Genomic DNA, 21,778 nt, shown 5'->3' with positions numbered 1-21,778 from the left:
AGCACAAGCTATGGAAAAACCGCAAGTCTAAACTACGATACGCACGTAGGCCAAAATCATGAGGCCCAACTACTGCAAGCACAAGCTACGATAAAGCCACAAGCATAAGCTATGGTATACATGCAGGTTGAAGTGGGCAATACCTCCGACTGAGCTTCTCCGGCACCTTTCTCACTGTGAGGCCCAACTCCAGTGCAAGCATAAGCTACGCCAAAGCTACAAGTATAAGCTACAGTATGCACGTAGGCAAAAGCATATAATATCCTATGCTAAGTGAAGAAGGGAGGACGACTCATCCCATATGAGATTGGGCACTTCATCACCTCGATAAATGTAGCCACAATGCCGGACACTTCATCATCTTGACAAACGTAGCCACGATGCCGAGCCCTTCATCCCCTCAACTAATGTAGCCATAATGATTTTTGGGCACTTCGTCACCAATGTAGCCACGATGACTTCGTCTGACAATCTCTGCACATCAGATGGCTGAATCAAGGATAGTATCAACTATTACATGTACTCTCTTCGTCCGATCTAATTCTTGTTCGGACTCGAGAGTAAGGGGTTTTTGTTATGGGTAGAAAAACTCTTTCCTCAGATAAAGCCAATCCATAGGAAAGGTGAGCCTGATCTGACCTTGATGATGATCGATCCAAACCGATATGGTATTTGATTTACGCCAACTAGAGAAATCTCAAAATTTATGTGACAACCTGCCTTGAGTGGATAAAAAAGAAAATAACAAACATATCTCTTTAAATAAGACAAAAGATAACAAATATCTCTCTAGATAAGGTAGAAGATTATAAGTACGCTCGATAAGACAGAATTAAGCACTTAATTCTCCTTCCTCCTCATGATACCTCAACCTCTTTCTATAAATAGAGGCCCATGGGAAATTTTCAAGATATGAAAACACTTCTCTCCTTAAGCGCTCATTCTTTCTCATCTGTTTCAGAAATCTGACTGGAGCGTCGGAGGATTTTCGTTGGAGCCAACTTTATTTAGAGACTTATCTTATAGGTCCTGACCATCATCATCTTGCTGTCATCGACTTACGGTCGCCGTCTAACTCCAGCTAACCTGATCCAAGATGAATTTCTGTCACAATAAATAGAAAATAATAAAAAATAATTTAAACTTAAGTCGATTTCAGTATATCTCGAATCGATCCGGATAGAATAACAGTAAGTCCTAATAGAATAAAAGTCAATCCAAAAATGATCTCAGGAAAAAAATAAAAGCCATCTAAAATTAATTAATTCTTGAGTCGGCCTCAATTTCTTACGAACCGACTCTAAGTCCGGAAGAGTCAATCCCAATAATAGCCGTATCGATTCTTGAACGGCTATAATCAAAAGACAAATAACTCGTCTGAAATATTGTGCATCATAAGTTGATCTCCGAAGAAGATGAGCCGATCACTGGCGAATACAGCTCGGCCCCAGCCAGCCCGATGACTGATTTTACAGGATGAGTCTGAGGGATAAAAAAAGAGTTTGATGGCTAATTTGAACAGTCGAACGACCTTTTCATCTTTTTCAGCTAATTTTAGATATATTTAAATAAAAAATTTAATTAAAAGCACATTCCAGGGAATATCCAAGTATATTTAAACAAAAAAAAAAGACATATTTATTGTTTTCTCTCTTTTAAATTTTCTTATACAACTTTGGTTTAGAGGTTGTTCTTCGCGTCCCTTCCCTTCCCTCCCCCTTTCCCCTAATGAACGAGGGAGAGGGCATACCCGAAGGAGCCACCACCGCAGCAACCCACATGGAAAGCCTAACGACGATCGCCGCCGCCTTTCTCTCCTCCAAGCAGGTCTCCCCCTTCATCGCCCTGCCGCCGGCGCCCTCCTCCGTCATCCTCCTCCCCGGCGGCCTTCTCCTCAACCTCCTCCGCCGCTTCCTCCTCCTCTTCCTGCACGCCGTCGTCTCCTTCCTCCTCTTCCTCCTCTCCCACCTACCCTCCTTCTCCTCCTCCTCCCACCCCACCGCTACCGCGGCCGCCCCCGGTGGCACCACCGCAGCCGACCGCGCCCTCGCCCACGTCCTCTCCACCGTCTCCCGCGTCCCCGTCGCCTCCCGCAAGTACGAGCTCGTTCGCTCCCTCGCCGATCGCCTCCTCGACGACAACCTTCGCCTCGGCGCCGCCACCGGCCTCGACGAGCTAAACCGCGCCGCCCTCTCCTCCGCCTTCTCCCGCACCCTCCAACATCTCGAGGCCGCCACAGCCGCCGCTGTCTCCGCCTCCTTCGCGGCGGATCGGTCGTTGGACATGATAATCGGGGTGGTCAGGTCCGCGATAAGGCGGTTTGCGGTAGCGGAGGAGGGGGACGTGGTGGGCGGGTCGGCGGAGAAGCTGGCGGCGGAGGCGCTGTGGCTGGGGCAGAAGATGGCGGAGTGCGGGGCGGCGCCGGACGCGGTGGCCCGGTGGGGGGAGGCGGCGGAACTCGGCCGCGTTGCCCTCTATGCCGAGCCCCGGCTTCAGGTGGCTCTCGCTCGCGTGTCCGGTCAGTTCCCTTTCCTTTTCCTCCTCTTTTTTCATTAACTATTATTTTTTCCTTATTTTTCTCTTTTTTCTCCTCTTCGTTCACGTCGGATCATTGCATGATTAAAGACCGTCTCGGTCGACTTCAATGCGGCAAGCTGTCCCACCGACAATTGTGACTATGCCTTTCCAGCTGGATTCAGTTGGTACCGCTAGGTTTTGTGGTAGTCTGAACCCACTTCCGTACGATCACCACTTCGCCAAATTTATACGCTAGGGGTTACGTTTGGGTTTCTCCATGCATCCTTTTTCAGGTTTCCCGAATTGATACTTGGTTGGAGGGCCCACGTAATTTAGATAATAATTTGTTAGCCTCTATCTGTTGACGTAGACTTAACATCACTATAAAATTATTATTATTTTTTATTGACGCATGCAGCTAACTTGGTATCAGCATGTTTTTGACCGGCTTATTATTACGACTAGGGACCATGTAAAATTTAACGGGAATTAAAAACCCCTAAATTTAACGAAGCCATAGGTGGCGCCAGTTGGTTCAACTTAAATCGCAACCAAGAAGCTCATGTTCTAGAACCATCACTTTAGGATTTGTTGCTAGTTCTTTTCTTGACTAAAGTTCCCTCCCGGAGATTTTAAATAGCAAATTTCTTCGGGGTCTAATTAACTGAAACTCGTCATTTAATTTTCATGACCAGAATTATGCTATGGAGCCACACTATTAGGATAATGATGATAATATTGGAAAGTGGATCGAGAGGTCTCTCTTGTCCTAGAAACAATGGCCAGATATATGGTTGACATCCCTTCAACCTTTCTACTGGTACAAAGCATCATACCATTGTCAAGAATTTGCACCTGAGGGTGGTAAGGTGCACTAGAAGCAGCAAGGAATCTCTCCTCCTTTTTGTTCTTGATTCAGAATTAATTCTTTCAAATCCTTTTGGGTGACTCCTTCACTGGAATGGCCAGACCTTATCACTTGTAGACACCTTTCTGTCAAACAGTAGCATGCTCTACTCTATAAGAAGAGGGTTCATCGCTTGTAGTATGCACAATAATACTTCCTAAGACTTAGAAGATCACTTGAAATATTCAAACAACATATAAAATTGCAAATAATCACATAAAACATGACCAGTTTAACCTGTAAACCCTCTATAGACTAAATTAGAGCAAGCCCTTTCTACTTGTGCTAGTTCTCGACCCTAAGCTCTATCGGTATGTAATTTTCCTAAATGGCTCAAAAAAACGTTTTCAGTTTGTTGCAATATGTATCAGTAGGAATATGTGCATTAAAAGAACTGCTAGAGACACACGCTCCTTTTATTCTGGGTAGTTAAGCTAGAATCTCGATGCTATATTTCAATATATTAGTTCATAGCCATCCCTACTGCATCTGAACCATGAGAGTGGCAATAATATCGTTTCTATTTGCTTCAGAAAAGTGTAGAATAAAATTTAAATTAAGCAAATTTTATTTCACTTTGGAACCTCATCCTGCCGGCATCATTCTTGTCCATCGCTTTGGGCTTGTTATGCTGGCTAACCATTGGTCTGATATCTAATATCTATAGCATGAAGCTTTCTTGTGATCTCACTAAGTGTTCTGCCATCCTATGCAGTTCTTTGTTCCATCCAAATGCTCCACTAAAACTAAGTTGCATCAGAAAAATTACCTTGAAAATCGATTTGTGAAGATGTCCTAGAGCTGTCAGACAACATAGATAGCTTGCAGGATCTTGTTGACCATTATCTATTGCTTATATTTCTAGTCCTAACATCTCTCTGTTTTCAGATTATTAGAAATGTCTTTATTCTGCTCTTCTTGAAACATGATAGAGCACCAGAACATTCAAATTTCTTTACAATGTCTGTAGCAACTTAGGTGGAAAGGATAAGACAACTTGTAGAGGGATACATGGACATGTGGGTGCTTTGCTTGGATGCATGCGTAGATATATAAACACACAACAAATTATTACAGTATTTTTCCTTTAATAAAGTATTGCAATATGCATCTACTTAATTGCTTTGCAAGTTAAAAATGATCAAGAGATACAGGATCTCTTTATCGAAGGTCCCTTAGTAGATTGACAGTAGTCATTAAATTCTCCTAAATTGAGTTGCATGTTATAAGCAAAAATTTCTCATAAGGCAAGAGTAATCCACATGCATCGCTTGCAGCTTAACTTTAAGCTACATTAATTATCTGTATTCATGTGCTTATCTCTCTGGAGGGTTTTAGTTTAGGCGTCTATAGAGTACTCTAGCTTTCCCATGTGCTTGATGGCCTCAAAGCACAAAAAAAGCATTTTGCAAACATATATGTTTTGGCATTTCTAAATGAAACCAACTGGCAACCATCAAGAAAAACTTGAATCCACCCGTTGGCGAATATTAGATGCGATGATATGAGTATCAAATGAAGCTGGCTGATAAATTGTTTATGTAAATAGATGTCGCGTTGAAAGAAACTCAAGGTTTGCTCAAACAGACTCCTCCACAAAAGTTTCTGCTATTATGAGTTCTTGTTTTTATGCCTTCTGTTTAACAAACTATTATAGTTTCAACATTATTAATACAATATCAAAGGTGACATTTTTTCTATAACTCCAGCAAAGCCCAATGCTCAAAGCAAGAGCTTTTTCCATGCAGCATTCTTACTCAAGCATGCCAACTCTACGCAAATGGAAGAATGGAAAGGAGAAGGCGAAGATGGATCCATAGCACACTATCGGATGGCAATGCTGACTTCATGGTTGCCGTTGCTTTGCCGAGCTAGCAATGGTGTAGGCACTCCCATACTGAGCAGTGGGGAAAGAGTAGAGATGGTGAGGGTGCTGGAGGAAATAATCGAGAAGTTAAGTTGGGAACAGCAGGAAGAAGTCCTGGCACTCTGGCTTCATCACTTCACCTCCTGTCCCGACTCTGACTGGCCAAATCTAGTGTCATGCTACACTAGATGGTACTCAGAATCTCGGAAGTTCCTTCTAAAATAATGACCAATGTATATTATTTTATTTTCCATTAGCGCATATACATATTCTCTTAGTCCAATACTAGGTATTGCCTCCATGGAGGATCTCAAAACTACCCAGAGGATAGATGCCTCAATCTTTCAGAAGCCTTAGCTAGGTAGTTTATATTGGTGTACAATCTATTTACTATTTATATATTGCAACAGAGTAGGGCTTTTTGAATGTATACATACAATTTCATTAATCTAGAAACTTATGATCATTGTAGGAAACTGACACCAAATAACAATTACTGACAATCATAACCACAATCACAATCATCTGGCTTTTTCCCAACTATTTGGGACTGATTTATGGATTCTCATTTTCTAAATATTCCTAATTATGATCACTTATGATTTTATTTTAAATTTCTCCATATCCTTTCTTTTAACCTTTATCCATGTTAATTTAGCCTTTCCTTTTTTTTTTTTTTTTTAAAACCTTCAACACAAACTAAAGTATCTCTCTTTGTAGAAGTTTTCTCAGATATTCCCTATATATTTGATTCCATCTTAATGAAATTTCTATCACTTTGTCTTTAATTTGTACAATTCCTACAACTCCTTTGATGTATTCATTTCTTAATTTATCATTTCTAATTTTGCCATACATCCATCTTAATAATCTTAGTTTTGCAACACAAAATTTGTTTTTATATATTTTCTTTATTGACAAGCATCCAAATCATACAACATTGTAGGCTTTATTATTATTTTAATTTTTTTAATTCTACAAGTATTTGTTTATTACATAATCTTCTAGATATATCTCTCTAGTTGATCTAAGCAACTCTAATTTTATTATATACATTTTCATCTATATTTCTATTATTTTATATAATAGATTCTAAATAACAATGGTTATTCTATGGTATCTCTTGTCTATCAATTTTAAATTATATTATATTTTCATTTTCATTATTATTAAATTTGTGTTTTTTATATATTCTATGGCTTCATTCTACTAGTTTTAAAGCTTTTATCCTTGAAAGTTTTTCTCCATAATTTTGATTTAGTATTTAATTTGGTTTTATAATCCATCAATACTATATCATCCACAAGTAACCTACATCATGGCATCATGCTACATATTCTTGAATATTATATGTGAGTTCATCCATAATTAATACAAGTAGGTATGAGCTTTGTGTTGATCCTTGATGTAAACCTATTGGAACGGGAAGATACTTATTCTACTACAGCAACTCCTAACACTTGTCAGTATCTCAGTGTATATATCCTCAATTCTTTCAATATATATCTGATGTACACCCATCCTTTATAAAGTCCAAATTACTTTCTTGATACCTATCATAAGCTTTCTCTAAATCAATAAGAGTAATTTTCTATATTCTTTTAATCAATTGTCTAAGTAAAAAGAGTTTTTGTTGTTTCTTTTTCAAGCATAAATATAAATCAATTGTCCTAATTAGTTATTAGTTTTCTTAGTCTTGGTTCAATTACCCTTTTCCTTAATTTTGTAGAGTGACTTGGAGGCTTTAGTTCTCCAATAATTAGAATAATGTTGTTCGACACCATAAATTTTTTTAGAAAGATCCTACAGTACTTATCCTTCAATCATCTGGCAATTTCTATGTTTTTATAATTTAATTCAGAAGGTTAGTAGGCCAAGTTTATTCAATCACCATAGTTTTCCAAACCTTGATAGATATTTCATGTGGTCCTGATATCTTAACTTTTTGGAGTCATTGGAAAACTATCTCCACTTTTCTTCTATGAATTGTATGAATAAAATCCTGACTTCTCCTTGATTATATTTTCCAGTAAAGGCTTCAGTATAATGTTTTTATCTTTCTCTAATTTTTTCATCTTTCACTAATACCTCGTTATCTTATTTTTGATATATCTAACTTGATCAATATATGTAGTTTCTATTTTTCTACTTTTAGCTATTTTATAACTTTTTTTCTCTTATCCTCGTACCCCCACCTATCATATAAATTATCATGTACTATATGATTAGCTTTAATTAGTACTCTTTTTACATCCTTTTAAATTATATCATCTTATGTTTGGACATTATTAATTATTTTTCTTTTCTTCTGGCATCTAGTATACACATCTAAAACCAGCAACCTTTATTGCTTTTAAACTTTCTTCTAGGATCATATTACCAGCCTTATATGTTGATCATTCTCTTCTCTTAATAAAGAATATGTTGTGATAAATTTAAATTACTTTAAAGGTTATAAAGTGATCGTCTCTCTTCCTAAAATATGGATTTGCAATTGCTAAATCATAAGGTGCTACAAATTCAAGGATGAAGTTTCTATTAAATTGGTATCTCCAAAATCGAACCTCATTTGCACTTTCATATGCTATATTATTCTTTTGTACATACCTATGTAGATCACTGCTTGTATTTATTCTGTTTTCCTTTAGAAATATTTCATATTAATTCATTGATTTCTCTGCAAAATTATTTCTTACCCCTCTCCTCTAAGTCTAGATCTCATGTATAAGCACTAATTTTATTAATATTTTTCTTGTCTAAAATTAATGTGGTAGCTATCAGTCTATTACTTATCTTATTTACATGTCCAATTTTTTCTATCATTTCGTTATCCATTATATTTCTACTCCATTTCTATTGTTACCCTCACCTATATATAATAATTTATAACCATTCAAGGTCTATTAGATTGCTCCCTGTCGATTTAGTTTCTTGTAAGTGAGTAATATCTAGAGCCACATTGATTCTCTTATGTATCATCATATCTATTAGTTGCCTACATTTTCATGTAAAGTTCCAAGGATGCCTTCATTCTCTCCATAATATGGAATTTCAACTTTCTTCTCATAATGGCTGTGATCCATGCCAACTATTTGAACTTTATTAGGACCATGTCAAAATTCAGATGGAACAAACCTCTTCAGACATTTGCAGCAATTTCAAAAATTAAGGCACAATAAGTTGCAGAACAATGTTTGCAGCTTTTTTCTCTTGATAAAAATCAAAGGCCTTTTAACATGGGAATCCCACAATGTGAATCTGTTTCTTTAACCACTAATATGAGCTAAAGAGTGGATAATTACAGAATCAGAATGGTGATCTAAAGTTCCAATGCAGCAAAAAGAAAGCATCTTAAGCAATTAATATCATACTGCAATGAAGACAAACATAAATTAGCCTCGTAAGCTCATGTTTTCTATTTCTACAAAAGCATATTTGTGTAACAAAAAGAATATAATTTATCCACAGCAAAAGAAACTTGTATGTTCATTAACAGAAAGCCTCAGTACACATGATTGTGTTCAGCTATATTAGCCCTGAATTGACTTTCATACTAATCCAAGGTCATGTCCTTGTTCATAAGCAAGCATGTTTGTATCCCCTTGTGACTTCCATCTCAGTTTTGCTTGCTTTCTTCATATGTGGTTGAACAATCTTTTTACGTCGAATTGGTCACACCAAATGATCATTGGTGATGTAGCAATAAGATTTCTGCTTGCTGATATATGATGGCAACAATTGCCCAAGATCATTATGAAGGTTACACAAGATCATTCAGATGTAATGACACATACCATGCAGAGGCATGCTAGCGACCATATCCATGTAAACCAAAAAATAGAAAACAACGAACCTAAAAAGGCTCCACCGCAGCAAAACTTTGAAACGAAAAAACTAACGGTTAGCAACCAGCTGCCTTCTATGATGTTTTGTTTTCTGATATTTTTAGATGCATTTATATTACCATCTTATTAAAAAAAAAAAAATCAAATTCCTTGTCAGATTAAAAGGCTGCCCATTAAAAATCAAAATGTCCATCATAGCTACTTTATCCAACTGCATGAACCTAGAAATATAAAAGGAATTAAATACAATGTGCAACATGTAGCACAATCCCATACAATTCAAGAGTTGTTGGAGTGAAGGAACATAGGTACTCTGTGCCGCATGTGAATGCAAAATTGGTTCTTATATCTGGTAATTTGGCTAGGAGATTCCTAAGTCTCAGGCTTGACATTAAGACTCAATTGGACATCTGCACCTTATGTACGTTACCATCTCTCTTCTTCTAACCATCCTCTAATTATCATCCTCGTGGATGGACCATGGTTGCTACTATCATTTTGTGATCTTTTCGAATAAAATAAAAAGACTTCTAATCAAAAGGCCCAGACTCCAATCTAAACATAAATATTGTAACTAGATTTCAACAATGGACAAGTGCTTTCTGAGGCAACTCTTATATTTATTTCCAGCTCTTTGTGACCTAATTTATATTAGGATAAATTAGGAAGGACTATCCATTTGAGTTTGAACTTAAAAATAACTATCCACTTGAGTTTCAAATAAAAGTAGCTCCTTATTTGAAACACAACTTAAAAACAACCCCCCAAACGAGGATAAAATGATCCAATTATCCTTGCAGTTATAAAGCAACACTACACTATTATAAAATTATATTGCACTATTATAAAGCAATACTGTATTGTTATAAAATAATACTACAATATAGAAATACTACACTATGATAATATAATACTAGCTTATCGTAAAAAAATATTATATTAGTATAATATAATAAAATAATATTATATTTTTATAAAAGAATACTACACTAATATAATGTAATACTATCTTATTGTAAAGGAATACTATATTAATATAATACAAAAAAGTAATACTGTATTATTATAAAGTAATACTATACTAATATAATATAATATTATTTTATTATAAAGAAATATTATACTATAATAATATAATACTGTAATATTTTAAAGGATATAAGGATATAAGGATCATTTCAACCAAAATGAATAGTTATTTTTAATTTATGTTTCAAATGGATAGCTATTTTTACTTAAAACTCAGATAGATAGCTATTTTTAAATTGAAAGTATAGGTGAAAATTTATCTTTAATTTTTTATTTATATTATTATTTAATTTTTTTATTTTTATTATTTTTCTAAATTTGGGAGGACTTCTACCCTTCTTAAAAACATAAAAATAAAAAAATAAAAAACACAAAAACAAATCCCTTTTTATTATTTTTTTAATGAAGATTTTGCGCTGCTTTCAAACATCCGTCTTGGGTCGGTCTTCCTGCGCTCGCGCTTTCTTCCGTCGCTCACTCTCTGGGCTATTTAGGGCTTCGCCTCCGTCCCCTCTAACCAGCGTTGCCGTCCGCCCGCGGCCTCCTCCGGGCGCTGCCGCCTCTTTCCGCACCGCTTCTTTTAGCCGAAGCGGCCGCCCACGCCCACCGCCTCTCTTTGCCATTTCACCTGCAGTGGCGGCTCTCCATCTCCTCCAGGTAATCCCCTTCTCTCAAACCCTCGGATCCTTGAATCGCATCACAGCTCTCCCCTTCTCCAGATCCGGTAGTCTCTCTGTTCGAGCGGCGGTTTCTTTTTTGCTGCAAATCTTCTGAAAGATGTTAAAGGGCAAAACATGCCTCTCAGTATTTGACATGAGTTCTTTAAAGAAATCCCAAATTTTTAACAGAATATTGGGAGACATTAATTATCTTTGGATTGGCATCCTTTCTAGTTGTAGGGTTTTATCACTCTGCTTAGTGTCTTGTGCCCGTTTCAGAGGTAAAGGAAACGAGGATCCGTAGATTTTTTTTGGCCCTTTGTTGCCTTATATTGTCGTTAGGGTGCAACGTCTTCCACTAATGGTGAACAGTTTTTGAACATAAAGATGGTCCCTTAGTTGCTCTAAAGAGATAAGTGCCATTTTCTTGTTTATTTCATCAAATAACAAATGAACCGACTACACACTTATTTCAGATCATATAGATGGCTAATATGTTTCTTTGGATAACCTGAAGTTTATTTTGCCTTTAGCTAGTCCTGTGAATTGGATTTTGTGTCAATATTGCTATATGACATTCTTCTTTAATCCACAAAGCTTCATGTTTTGGTTTTTTGGGTTCGTTAAGCACATAAGCATTGTCTTTGGCGATGGAATTTATTGATTTCTTTTGTCTTTTCTTATTGATGAAAAAAGTTGTTTTTGTTATCGAGTTTTTGATTCTTCAATAAAATGACAAAAATTAAGTGTCATTATATTTGGCTCTGCTGGCAGTTTTTCTTTAGGTCAACCAGGAGATGTGGTCATATATATTTTTCATCAAACCTGTCTAAAGGCATGGTATTCCGAAGTTTGCTGCACATTGTTATCATCCATGTGCTATTTTCCCATGCTATCAACTTTTACTATCCTTCTTAATTTCGTTGTGTAGGTGACACAATGACACTTCTACCAAATGTCTGAATTCCCTTTCGAAATTCTAAATTCCCATATTGAATTAATTTAAAATTCAAACATAATGAAGATTTTAGATTACTTAGACGGCATGCAATTTTTTTTTTATCTAGATATTTTAAGTATAATTTAAGAAGTTTTAGAAGATATGTTTCTGAAAGTGACGTGCAATTATGTCTGTGGCTACAGGATGGCAAGTTACAATGAGAACTCTCAAATTGACGTGTCTCAAGAGGTGGGGCAGTTTGCCTCCATTTTGTAAATGTAATTCTTGGTTATGCTGAAAGAATACATGCACTGAGTTGTAATGCATCCTGGCACAGGAAAAGGACAAGCTCGTTGCAGAGGTAATCCGCCATGTGCTGTTCAAGACCTACCAGAGCTCTGGGTGCCCTATAAAGAGGGAAGACTTGACTCAACTGATAACCAAGAACTATCGTCAGTGGTCACTGCCTGCATTTGTTATAAATGAGGCCAGAGAGAAACTCTCTAGCATTTTTGGTTATGAGATGAAAGAGCTCCAGCGCTCTCGTCCTTCCTCAAACAGGCAGGGTCGTGCATCTCAGCAGGGTAAGCTGCAAGTCCAATTCTTGTAGTGTTACTTCATCTTTTTAAAATTTTTTCCACTTGCAGATCCATTTTTGTTGCATGAGTAACAAATGGTTCCATAAACATCTATTTAATTGAAACACTGATATTGCTATCTGTTGTGCATCTAAGTTACTGTTGCGTATCATAGTTCGATGAATACCTATACATTGATGTGGATAATTGCGCAATGTATGCCTAATAAAAATATTAACAAGTTACATAAGTCCTCTTTATCCTCTGATAAGTTGCTAACATATATAATGCCTTCAGGTACTGCAGAGGCAAAATCATATGTTCTTGTGAGTAAAGTACCTTCTGAGATCTATAGCAAGTATATTGAGGACAAGAGGACCTCGCATGTAACAGGTTTCACTTTTACTGTGATCAGTATTGTGCATCTTGCAGGAGGAAAAATCTCTGAGGGTATGCCACAGTCTCTCTGAATGGTTCTAGGTTCTACTATTTTGTGATTTGGTATTGACTAAATATATTGCAAGCATTACAGAAAATCTCTGGCATCAACTAAGGCGGTTGGGATTAAATGAGAGCGATGAAAACCATCCTCTCTTTGGTAACACCAAGCGAACTTTAGAGATGCTTGTGCAACAAAGGTAATCTTGAATCTGGCTACATTTTAGTTATCACTTTGTTAACCTGCGTTTCTGTTATTTATGGTCATCATTATATAGGTATTTGTTAAAGGAGAAAGTTAATGGCCCAGAAGGTAATGCTGTGTTGTATGAGCTTGCTGAGAGAGCATTAGATGAATCTATTGGTGAGAAGTTAAAAGATTACATTGCACAGGTACATAAAAGAAAAATAAGGGTAAAGACATTCTATATTACTATTGTTGATGGTGTTTTTCTCTCTGTAGACAGTTTTTGCCAGCTTATATGCTAGGAGCTGCAAAAACTGTACAGAAACTGTGTAGAAAAGTTCTGTATTAAGGAATTATATATATAAGATTGAATTTTTGATACAAAACCTAATAGAGTCCATCATTTGGTTGTTACAATTTGTAGGCTCTTAGTCTAGGCTTCTTTTTTTGAACCAAAGGATTAAGAAATATACGTTTGTGGCAGAATTGGATGTTGCTAGCCACTTCCTGTTCCCAAAACTTGCTTCAGTTACCTTGTAACAGAAGTCCTCTTGATTCCTTGTATATGGTCTGGAAAGGAAATTTCAGCTAAGTAATTTCAGCCATAATTCAGTATGGTATTAGTGCAGTATCAATATGTTAGTAATAAAATCATAACTGCTGGCTGTGGTCTAGCAATTTGCCAATGCAGACCAATATTTAGATCCAAGGGATGCCCAAGCTATTTTCAACTTCAATGTCTTAGAGGCTGACCCACTATTAGATCTGATGTTGAGTGGTGAATGTATCCCAATGTTTTGAATGGTCTGCCAACTTACCTTGATGCATACATCAACATGGTCTCAATCAACTTACCTTGATACATTAATCAATATTGTTTCAATCACCATTGATCACATAACAGCCAATCTCTGAAACCATTTCAGATAGTATTGATGGACATTACTCCAGTATATAGCCTGTGAAGAAGGGGCAACTTTCCTTGTTATTCAATGTGTTTCTTTCTAATGGCTAGTTTATTCATGAAAAAAAGCTTTCTATATTTTAAGTAGAATAAATTTTAGTGGATTATGATGCCTGCAAAAGTAATGCCAATCCCGCTATTGCATCTAAATTGAGAAGATAGATTGACAAATCAATAAATCAACGTCACACTTTGGATCTCAATAAATATCAACTATGTTCTTCAATCCTAATGCATGCAAGTTTTTGTTTGCTGAATGTTGCATGTTGTACATAATAACTATCTTAATGTAAATTAAATTCTATTCTCACTTCTGCAATTGTTTATGGTTTCACTATATATTATTCTCCTTTGCTAAAAATGTGTCACAATAGCAGATTGTGAGTAATGAGACAACTGCAGAGGCTTATTGACATTCACATGACAACTATAACCCAAGTATTTCTCAAGTTACCTTCTTAGCAGATTTTTCTTTTTGTTCCCACTATTTCATATAACTTATCCTGACAGAACTCATTATTTTGCCATGCAGCAAATGCAACATTTTGAACTTTTTGGTCCTTGGTCCAGTGATCAATGTGCATCTATAGACACTGTATCTAGCTGTACAGTTTTATCCTGTTTCTTTGTTCCAGAGTTTAGAATCTTTTGCAAGGTGGAATTGTTATATCCGGTCAGTTAAAGTATACAATTGTATTTCTTTCCAGGCCTGAAAATAGTTCTAAACCATGGGGCATTAAGATGTTATTCCATTCATTATAATCATGTGTGTGTGTGTGTGTGTGTGTGTGTCTATATATATATATATCAACAGATTATCTTCTCTACCATCATAATTTTTCTTGGAGCCTGTGAAGATACATTGTTGACTGGTGTGGAGGCTTTTGCAAATAATCAGTTGAGGTAGCTAGCATAGCCACACGAAGCTTCTAAGAGTTTTGCAGATACGGGAAGGAATTTCATGTAGTCTGAGCAGGCTATCATAGACTTGTTTTCCCATGTTGACGCAATGAAATAGCATAATCTAACTAAAAGCAAGTTTTTAGGTTGAGTGGACTTAGTCTCATCCACCTCAATTTTAAAGTAAATTATATGGTGATTTTCTTGTGACATAATCATGCTGGCTTGAGTGGGTTTGCCTGAATTTTGACTCAAATTTAAAAGCATGCTTGGTTCAAGGACCGTGGCTGCTGTCGATACCAGATTGCTTTTTATTGAATTGACCTAGTTGGCTGGAGCATTGAAGCGTGTGTTGGGTGTTCTTAATGCAAAGTTTTAATGTTGTGACCTTTCATGTTGATTTAGTTTAACAGTTACTTAAAGTAATTAGGAAGAAGGTTATCTGTAATCCACGTTTCAAATCCCAGATATATTTTAATAATTGATTTTGTCTGTGTGATATAATGGAGTTAGGGCTTGACAGTCCGTTCTTTCTAATGGTTGAACCGCAATTTATGATAAGTTACATTGGGTTAAACTCATGCAAATGATCGTTCTCAATCAAGGTCAGCTTGTCCGATAATCAGACTCACAAGAGTTCTTTAGTTTATCATGGAGTCAAAGAAAAATCCAACATGAAACTCCATTTCTCAGGGTAATGTTGTACCTCCCATCTAACAGACCACCTTTTAAGTCTCCATATAAAAAGAGCCAATAATTCTTGTTTGGAGAATGAAGAGCATCTCTCCTCTGCTAACTTATCCACAGCACCATTAGCATTACCAATGATATTTTCAACTTGGTTGACTCCACTAACAGGTTGACAGTCGGAATAATGGCAAGCATACGGTTTTCAACATTCTGTTGCAACCAATGCAATTCAACTAATCATACTCCAAAGTCAACCGTCTTATGAGCCAACTTTTGCATACCTGTGCTTGCACTGATGGCACACATGCACCATAGCCCACTTCTGAGATGAATAGGCTAGCTATGGATTATAGCCTGCATGTTTTTACTGTAATATCTAGCACAGGAACAAATCAAGGACTGCGTATATTACATCCTTTTGACGATAATTGATACCATATTACATCACTTGATGTAACCAAAGTGGAGCAGCAGCTAGCTACAATTACAACAATACAGAAGGGGGTATCTTCAACAACATTATGTAAATAAAAAGTATGTTATAGCAAAACCTTAAATGAGCTCCTTCCTAAGGACAGGATGTTGCCAGAAATATCACCACCCATCATAATTTAAAAATTAAAACAAGCTTGATCTCTGTTTAGCATATCCTGTCTACAACACAGACGATGTTTTAAAGGTAACACTGTTATCTTCATCTCCTGTCACCTCCAGAGTATGCTCTTCCAGAACTTGGCTCACCGATGGAGACTGATGCCAGTGACTTGGAAGCCCATGCTCTTGCATTCATCGCTCCTTCCTGCAAATTGCCTCTTTTGCATGGATTCAATCTGTTGAAACCTTGTTTAACATGGTCAACATAAGCCTGTGAACGATCTTGCAAGCTCATCAAGCTCGCATACTGCATATGCCTCCTCCAAGCTCGCTTGACACAGGCGTTTAGTTTTGGAAGAAGGATACAAAGCAATCTCATTAGCACAAAGGAGCTGGCCAGCACCAGATATGTATCCTGTTGAAGCAGTTTCTCTGGTGACCTTGCCCCTGAGAAGGGACAGTTTTCTTGTCCATTATCTTCCTTGAGTCCATTATCATTTGATGGGTCCACAATTTTCTCCACTGGTATTGGATCTAGCAATGCCGGATTAGCACCTATACCAGATCATATGAAAAACAAATTTATCACATCATTAGAAAGTTGGAAGGAAGAAAAGCCAATTTCAAAATTATTATACATTATTTATTTTATAACTTCCATGGTGCAGCCATATTAAACACGTTACACACATACATGACAATAGCAGATATGTTAAAACTATAATGCAAATTGAAGACCCAAATGTTGGCAGTTCTTTTTAGTATCAATCCGTGTTGACCTAAAGAACCCATTATGATGTTTCATCACAACTGAGCCAATGGACCGTATGATGAAGCAGATTAAGTGATTAATCTAAAGAAGAGTGCTGCTACATTCTCACAAGAACCTCCCCAACTTGGGTTTAAACCTGGTTGTGGGTGCAATAAACGGGGTTTGGTTGTTATTTGGGGCTAGATTGCCAATTTTGCCCTTACCCGTTCTTGAAAAACGCTGGTTTATAGCCATTTTGGGGACATCCTAGGGAGGCAAGCATTTTCTTATGCAGAAGGATGAAGCAAATTGTAATTATGACCTAAAAGTCAGTTAGCTGACGCACCTGTAACATCATTGTAGAAAGCAACTAGGGAATTGATGGTTCGTGATCCATGATACCGCACTCGCATTGTAGAATTTAAGAGGAAAAGAGTTGGGAAACCATGAACACCATACCTAGAGAGCATGCTGCAATTCATAAATTCTAGTCATTAATAGGGACCCACATGCAAATAAATGGGGAAGATCAAATGATGAATAAATTTTCAACACACCTTGGCCTGATGACAGATTCTTCAAATGCAAAGTGACGAATGGTTGGAAACAAGGAAGATAAAACCTGGAAATTTGGTCGGCAAATTTTAGAGAAAGGACACCATGAAGCATAAAAGAGCACAGCTACATAGTCCTCCCTCTTGCTGTACACTAGATTCAGTGCCCTCTGCAATATAGCCTCATCTCCCTAAAAAGAGAAATAAAAAGTCACCGTTGAAGTGCATCAGAGTTTTATGAAGCATAAAAAGAGAACTGCAATGGTCAGAAACTGTTATTTAGAATATGAAAATGTGAAATGGGAAAAAACAACTAGAAGATAGAATGAGGGCCAAGCATTCGGATATTTAATCAAAAAGTGTCATGAACAAGTATAACACCAAGAGAAAAATATCAACCAGCAAACAAAATCCATAAGAGGTTGGTAGCAGAAAAGACAAACAGCAAATGCAGGGATAGAGCAGCACAGCTGTCTGTACATCCATGGTGACCCAGAACAGCATCAGCCATCTAAAAAGCAGCAGCAAATTGCGACAGCTTGAGGCAGACTATAGAGTATATACCAAGCAAAAGAGCAAGAAATCACTTAAGAGGAGTTAAAGAATAGTAACAATCTACAAACTGTATTGATAAGAAAAACTCTAGACATTTTTAAGAGGTCACTGAAGGAACATCAACAAACTTGATGCAATGCAAAAGCCTTCCAGAGGACAATGATCTTGTCTCAAGAAAGTAAGCAGAAATCTTTTTTTTGGCCATATTGTGGTTCTTCTAGAACCAATATGTGTGGTACAAATTCCTAAAGAAATGTCTTGGTGACAAGAGAAAGCCAGTAATCAATAAATAGTCTTTCTGGTAACAAGGATCACATCAGCTAGCTGAAGAACATTTTTCAGACTGTCCTCATACAAGACATGATGCAAGAAGATAACCAGCCTGCTGGAGAATCACAAAATGATCACCGAGCAGCAAGATTAAGTTCCTAGATATCTTTAAGGTCATCAGCAAGAACCTTATTCATTCTCACCAGAAAAACTAAAATGTCCCTAGACACTGTTGCTCAACCCAGGATATTAACTTTTAAGGAATTTAGTAAGAAACCATAAAACATGGAAAACATCCTGCAGTAGAAGAGATGCATTGAATTGATCTCCCTGTCTACAAGCAATCGAGACTTTTCTAAGTTGCCCAAATTATCCTTGAACTTTGTAACCACATGCTCAAGGTAGCAAACGAACTCCCAGCCACCCTATCTAACATTCTTTCAGAGAACACCCAATACACAAAGGGAAGCCATAAACTTCTCCATTTATATTCCTTGTACCCTGATACCAGACCAATCTCTGCTATGCAAACCCCCAAGAAAGATGTTCTGTAACTTTTATTGCGTTGACCTTTTCTTAAAACTGAGATGTCACAAAAGTTAAATACCTAGACTCATGGGGATAAGGTTGTCATAACATAACCATGACACATGCAGGTTAGCTTTGAAAGACAAATTTTCTTGTTCAATGATCTTGACGATGGTAACCTTTTCTCACATTTCATTGATCATGTCCTCAAACATTGCAATCAGAAGGAATTGAAAGAGTGTACACTGCAAATCTGTAAACAAGAATGGAGATCCTGTAGAGAAGCACCAATACGAACATATTCCTTCATTAAGTACTCCATCAATCTTTAATCAAATTCATTAATTAGCATGCCTTCTCCAGGTCTGATTCTACCACCAACACTGCAACGCCCACTTCATTGCCAAAGTCCACACACTCAGTCATTTGAATAATACACATTTAATAATGAGTATTTTCAGTGTGCAATTTAAGTTGTGATCTCACAGGAAGAAGATAGAATTGACCTAGGGGACTCCATGCTTTAATCAAAACAAACTGCTTACACAAAATATGAAATCTATGATCACATACCAAGGGAAGCCAAAAAAGAAAACAAGAAAAAAAAATCATTCGTGTTCCAGTACATTAATTGCGACTTCTATGGATATGGTTCTCCCTGCATATACATGTTGCTTGCAAATTTATCAAAGCAGTCAGGATAATTTAAATAGGATTCTTTAATGTGATGAAACCATTCAGTCATATCTCCAACAAAAATTATATCATAATGCCTCCCTGGCCCCTTTTTTTCTTGGATTAATATCTCCAAGCAAACTCCTACACACAAGACAAGCTCTTTTCTTGTGTATCGAACTAATAAACTATTTTTGCTGGCTAACGTCACACATCAAGTTTGTTTTTATGAGCTTACCCTTCTTCCCATGAGTATAATAACTAATATATCAGGAAAAGACATCTCAAAATTCCTAATATCTCAAAAGAGTACCTTTTTCTCATCTAATGCTAGATTTTGTATAATAATTCACGAAATCAAAGATATTGTTTTCTAATAAGTGCATAACAGCCATGTATTTGATACATGTTTTTACCTAACAAAACCCTATTCTTTCGTTTCTCTTCAATCTCCATCCAAACGTTACAGTTAAAAAATTGATCCCCCCACCACGAAAAAATAAAAGCTAGACGTTAACAAAAATTTTACTTTGATACCAGAAAAGGAGAAAAGAATATTTTTTGGCCGGGGAATATTTCGTGACAGCAATCATATAAGTCTATGACACCGCAAGAGATTCTCTGGACTAGAAAACCACAATTAAAGAAAATTCTAGCTAGCTGTGGTAGGTACTCACCTCGACGACGCCGATCAGATCACCGCCGAGCACCGGAGATTCCAGGGCCGAGCACGAGTCCGGCCGCCCCAAGATCGACTCGCTGGCTGAAACCCTAGGGCACACCGAGGCGGCAGCCGCCGCCGGCCCGACGACGACCAGAAGAAGAACCAACAACGCCGCCCCTGCCCTCCAAACCCTCCTTCCCTCCATGATTAAAGACAACAAGCGGAGAAATCAAGAAGGGGACGAGAGAAAGAAATAGGGGACGATTGGAACCCTAGATCGAAGGGAGGAGGCGCCGTACAGCAAGGGGGGCCAACCCGCGCATTTTAGCGTCAGGAGCTCTCCCCCTCCATGGCGAGGCAGCGATAAATAAATAAATAAATAAAATTACAAATAAAGCTTTTTTTTCTTTTTAAATTTCCTCTTTTTTCCCCCTCTTCCTTTCTCTCTGTTTCTTTTGGTACAACTCTCCGGTTTTAACAAAATAAAATTCAAAGAGAGAGAGAAAGAGAAGAGGAGGAGGAGGAGGAGGAGGAGGAGGAGGAGCCGATGGAGAGGAGAGGAGAGGAGGAGGAAAGCCACGGCCTCACGGGTTTATAAGATGGTGGGGAATGGAATCGGGGCCGTCGGATATTGATCGGACGGTGGCGGGATGGGGCCCAGACTGGCTTTTGAAGGCGGCTGACAGAATACTGGGGAGGAGGGGTTGATTGGTTGAAACAGGAGGTGGGGTTGTGCAGGAAGCGGAGGAGTTGTCTCCACGCGGAGGTAGCGTTGACAAGTTTGGGAAAGAGATTTTTGCATGCACTGTGAAAAGAGACACCAGTGATATGGACCACCAATACTAGGAGAAATTATACAGAAATCTGCCAGAAGGATGGTTGATACTTTCTACTTTATGTGTCGTTTAGAGGCACCGAGGTGGCCGAGCCATAGCAGTAGGCAAGCCAGCGTGGGAAAACATTTGTGGCATTATTCATGTGGCTACAAATCTACACACGGATGGTATTATTCTTGAATAGTTGTGGTCCCACCGTTTGGGAGGTGTTTTTTTTTTTTGGTCTTAATTGCAAAGATAATCACCCACAACTGGTCACAGCTCACTTCATTGGGTATATGAAAGACGGTGATCTACCGAGCCCTTGTGAGATCCAGCTGCCACCATCGACCTAATAATCATGTTTGACGCCAATCTCCGCTGCATCTCGAGTGAATTGAGCATTGATCATTACCAGGTGATAGGTAGCAGAATTTTATTTTTATTTTTTGATAAAACATGATAAGAATATGTGGTGGAAAGTTACCGGATAATTTATTATTATTTTTAATTTATATGAATTATCTTGCGCATCATTTTAAGGAACAAAAAGATATACAAATGTGTTTATAATACATAGTGAAAATAACATTTTTTTAAAAAAAATAGAACAAGGCTAAGGGTAAAATCACAGTATATAAATAAAAGGAAAAAAATAAGCAGTCCTAAAAATATAAAAATATAAAGTTGCAGATGAGCAGTGCAAATGATGCTTCTTAATGACACTTAACAAAGGAGAAGATGACATTTATAACCCTTCTTTTAACACTTTTTTTTTTTTTTTTTTTTTTTTTGAGATATGTTCATAATAAATGAATGTTTGAACCTACATTCTCTCATTTCAGCCTATG

At 37.3% G+C, this 21,778-nt stretch overlaps 3 protein-coding genes across 4 annotated transcripts; 2 read left to right on the top strand and 1 right to left on the bottom strand.

Moving 5' to 3' along the window:
- Positions 1-1,658: 1,658 nt before the first annotated feature.
- LOC105056811 (uncharacterized) lies at positions 1,659-5,781 on the top strand. 2 transcript variants are annotated; one of them, XM_010939129.4, is made up of 2 exons: positions 1,659-2,518; positions 5,134-5,781. In XM_010939129.4, the coding sequence occupies exons 1-2, from the start codon at positions 1,729-1,731 to the stop codon at positions 5,514-5,516; spliced, it is 1,173 nt and encodes a 390-aa protein (XP_010937431.1). In that variant the 5' UTR covers positions 1,659-1,728; the 3' UTR covers positions 5,517-5,781. The 2 variants fall into 2 exon arrangements, with proteins under 2 accessions (XP_010937431.1, XP_010937432.1); XM_010939130.4 differs by having other exon boundaries at positions 1,666-2,518; positions 5,173-5,781.
- Positions 5,782-10,597: 4,816 nt separating this feature from the next.
- Positions 10,598-14,678, top strand: LOC105056810 (uncharacterized). The gene is made up of 8 exons (XM_010939128.2): positions 10,598-10,822; positions 11,968-12,013; positions 12,102-12,348; positions 12,640-12,792; positions 12,875-12,980; positions 13,059-13,173; positions 14,309-14,369; positions 14,464-14,678. The coding sequence occupies exons 2-7, from the start codon at positions 11,969-11,971 to the stop codon at positions 14,342-14,344; spliced, it is 702 nt and encodes a 233-aa protein (XP_010937430.1). The 5' UTR covers positions 10,598-10,822; position 11,968; the 3' UTR covers positions 14,345-14,369; positions 14,464-14,678.
- Positions 14,679-15,905: 1,227 nt separating this feature from the next.
- LOC105056809 (5'-adenylylsulfate reductase-like 3) lies at positions 15,906-20,671 on the bottom strand. The gene is made up of 4 exons (XM_010939127.4): positions 20,126-20,671; positions 17,424-17,611; positions 17,213-17,337; positions 15,906-16,670 (listed from the first exon to the last, which is right to left on the bottom strand). The coding sequence occupies exons 1-4, from the start codon at positions 20,315-20,317 to the stop codon at positions 16,216-16,218; spliced, it is 960 nt and encodes a 319-aa protein (XP_010937429.1). The 5' UTR covers positions 20,318-20,671; the 3' UTR covers positions 15,906-16,215.
- Between the last annotated feature and the right edge of the window lie 1,107 nt (positions 20,672-21,778).

The sequence above is a fragment of the Elaeis guineensis genome, chromosome 13 (genome assembly GCF_000442705.2).
Source record: "Elaeis guineensis isolate ETL-2024a chromosome 13, EG11, whole genome shotgun sequence".
NCBI classification, from domain to species: Eukaryota; Viridiplantae; Streptophyta; class Magnoliopsida; order Arecales; family Arecaceae; genus Elaeis; species Elaeis guineensis.
Note: the sequence above shows the minus strand (reverse complement) of the source record. Positions and strands in the feature narration are given on the sequence as shown.

Bases quoted from the DNA above. Each gene is read 5' to 3' on its own strand.
- LOC105056809 (XM_010939127.4), bottom strand. From the start codon at position 20,317: ATGGAGGGAAGGAGGGTTTGGAGGGCAGGGGCGGCGTTGTTGGTTCTT. The intron at 17,338-17,423 runs GTGTGTTGAAAA...TATGAATTGCAG, and splicing joins GAATCTGTCATCAGGCCAAG to CATGCTCTCTAGGTATGGTG. The intron at 16,671-17,212 runs GTGCGTCAGCTA...GATCTGGTATAG, and splicing joins TTTCTACAATGATGTTACAG to GTGCTAATCCGGCATTGCTA.
- LOC105056810 (XM_010939128.2), top strand. From the start codon at position 11,969: ATGGCAAGTTACAATGAGAACTCTCAAATTGACGTGTCTCAAGAG. The intron at 12,793-12,874 runs GTATGCCACAGT...CAAGCATTACAG, and splicing joins AGGAGGAAAAATCTCTGAGG to AAAATCTCTGGCATCAACTA. The intron at 13,174-14,308 runs GTACATAAAAGA...TCACAATAGCAG, and splicing joins TAAAAGATTACATTGCACAG to ATTGTGAGTAATGAGACAAC.
- LOC105056811 (XM_010939129.4), top strand. From the start codon at position 1,729: ATGAACGAGGGAGAGGGCATACCCGAAGGAGCCACCACCGCAGCAACC. The intron at 2,519-5,133 runs GTCAGTTCCCTT...CTATAACTCCAG, and splicing joins GGCTCTCGCTCGCGTGTCCG to CAAAGCCCAATGCTCAAAGC.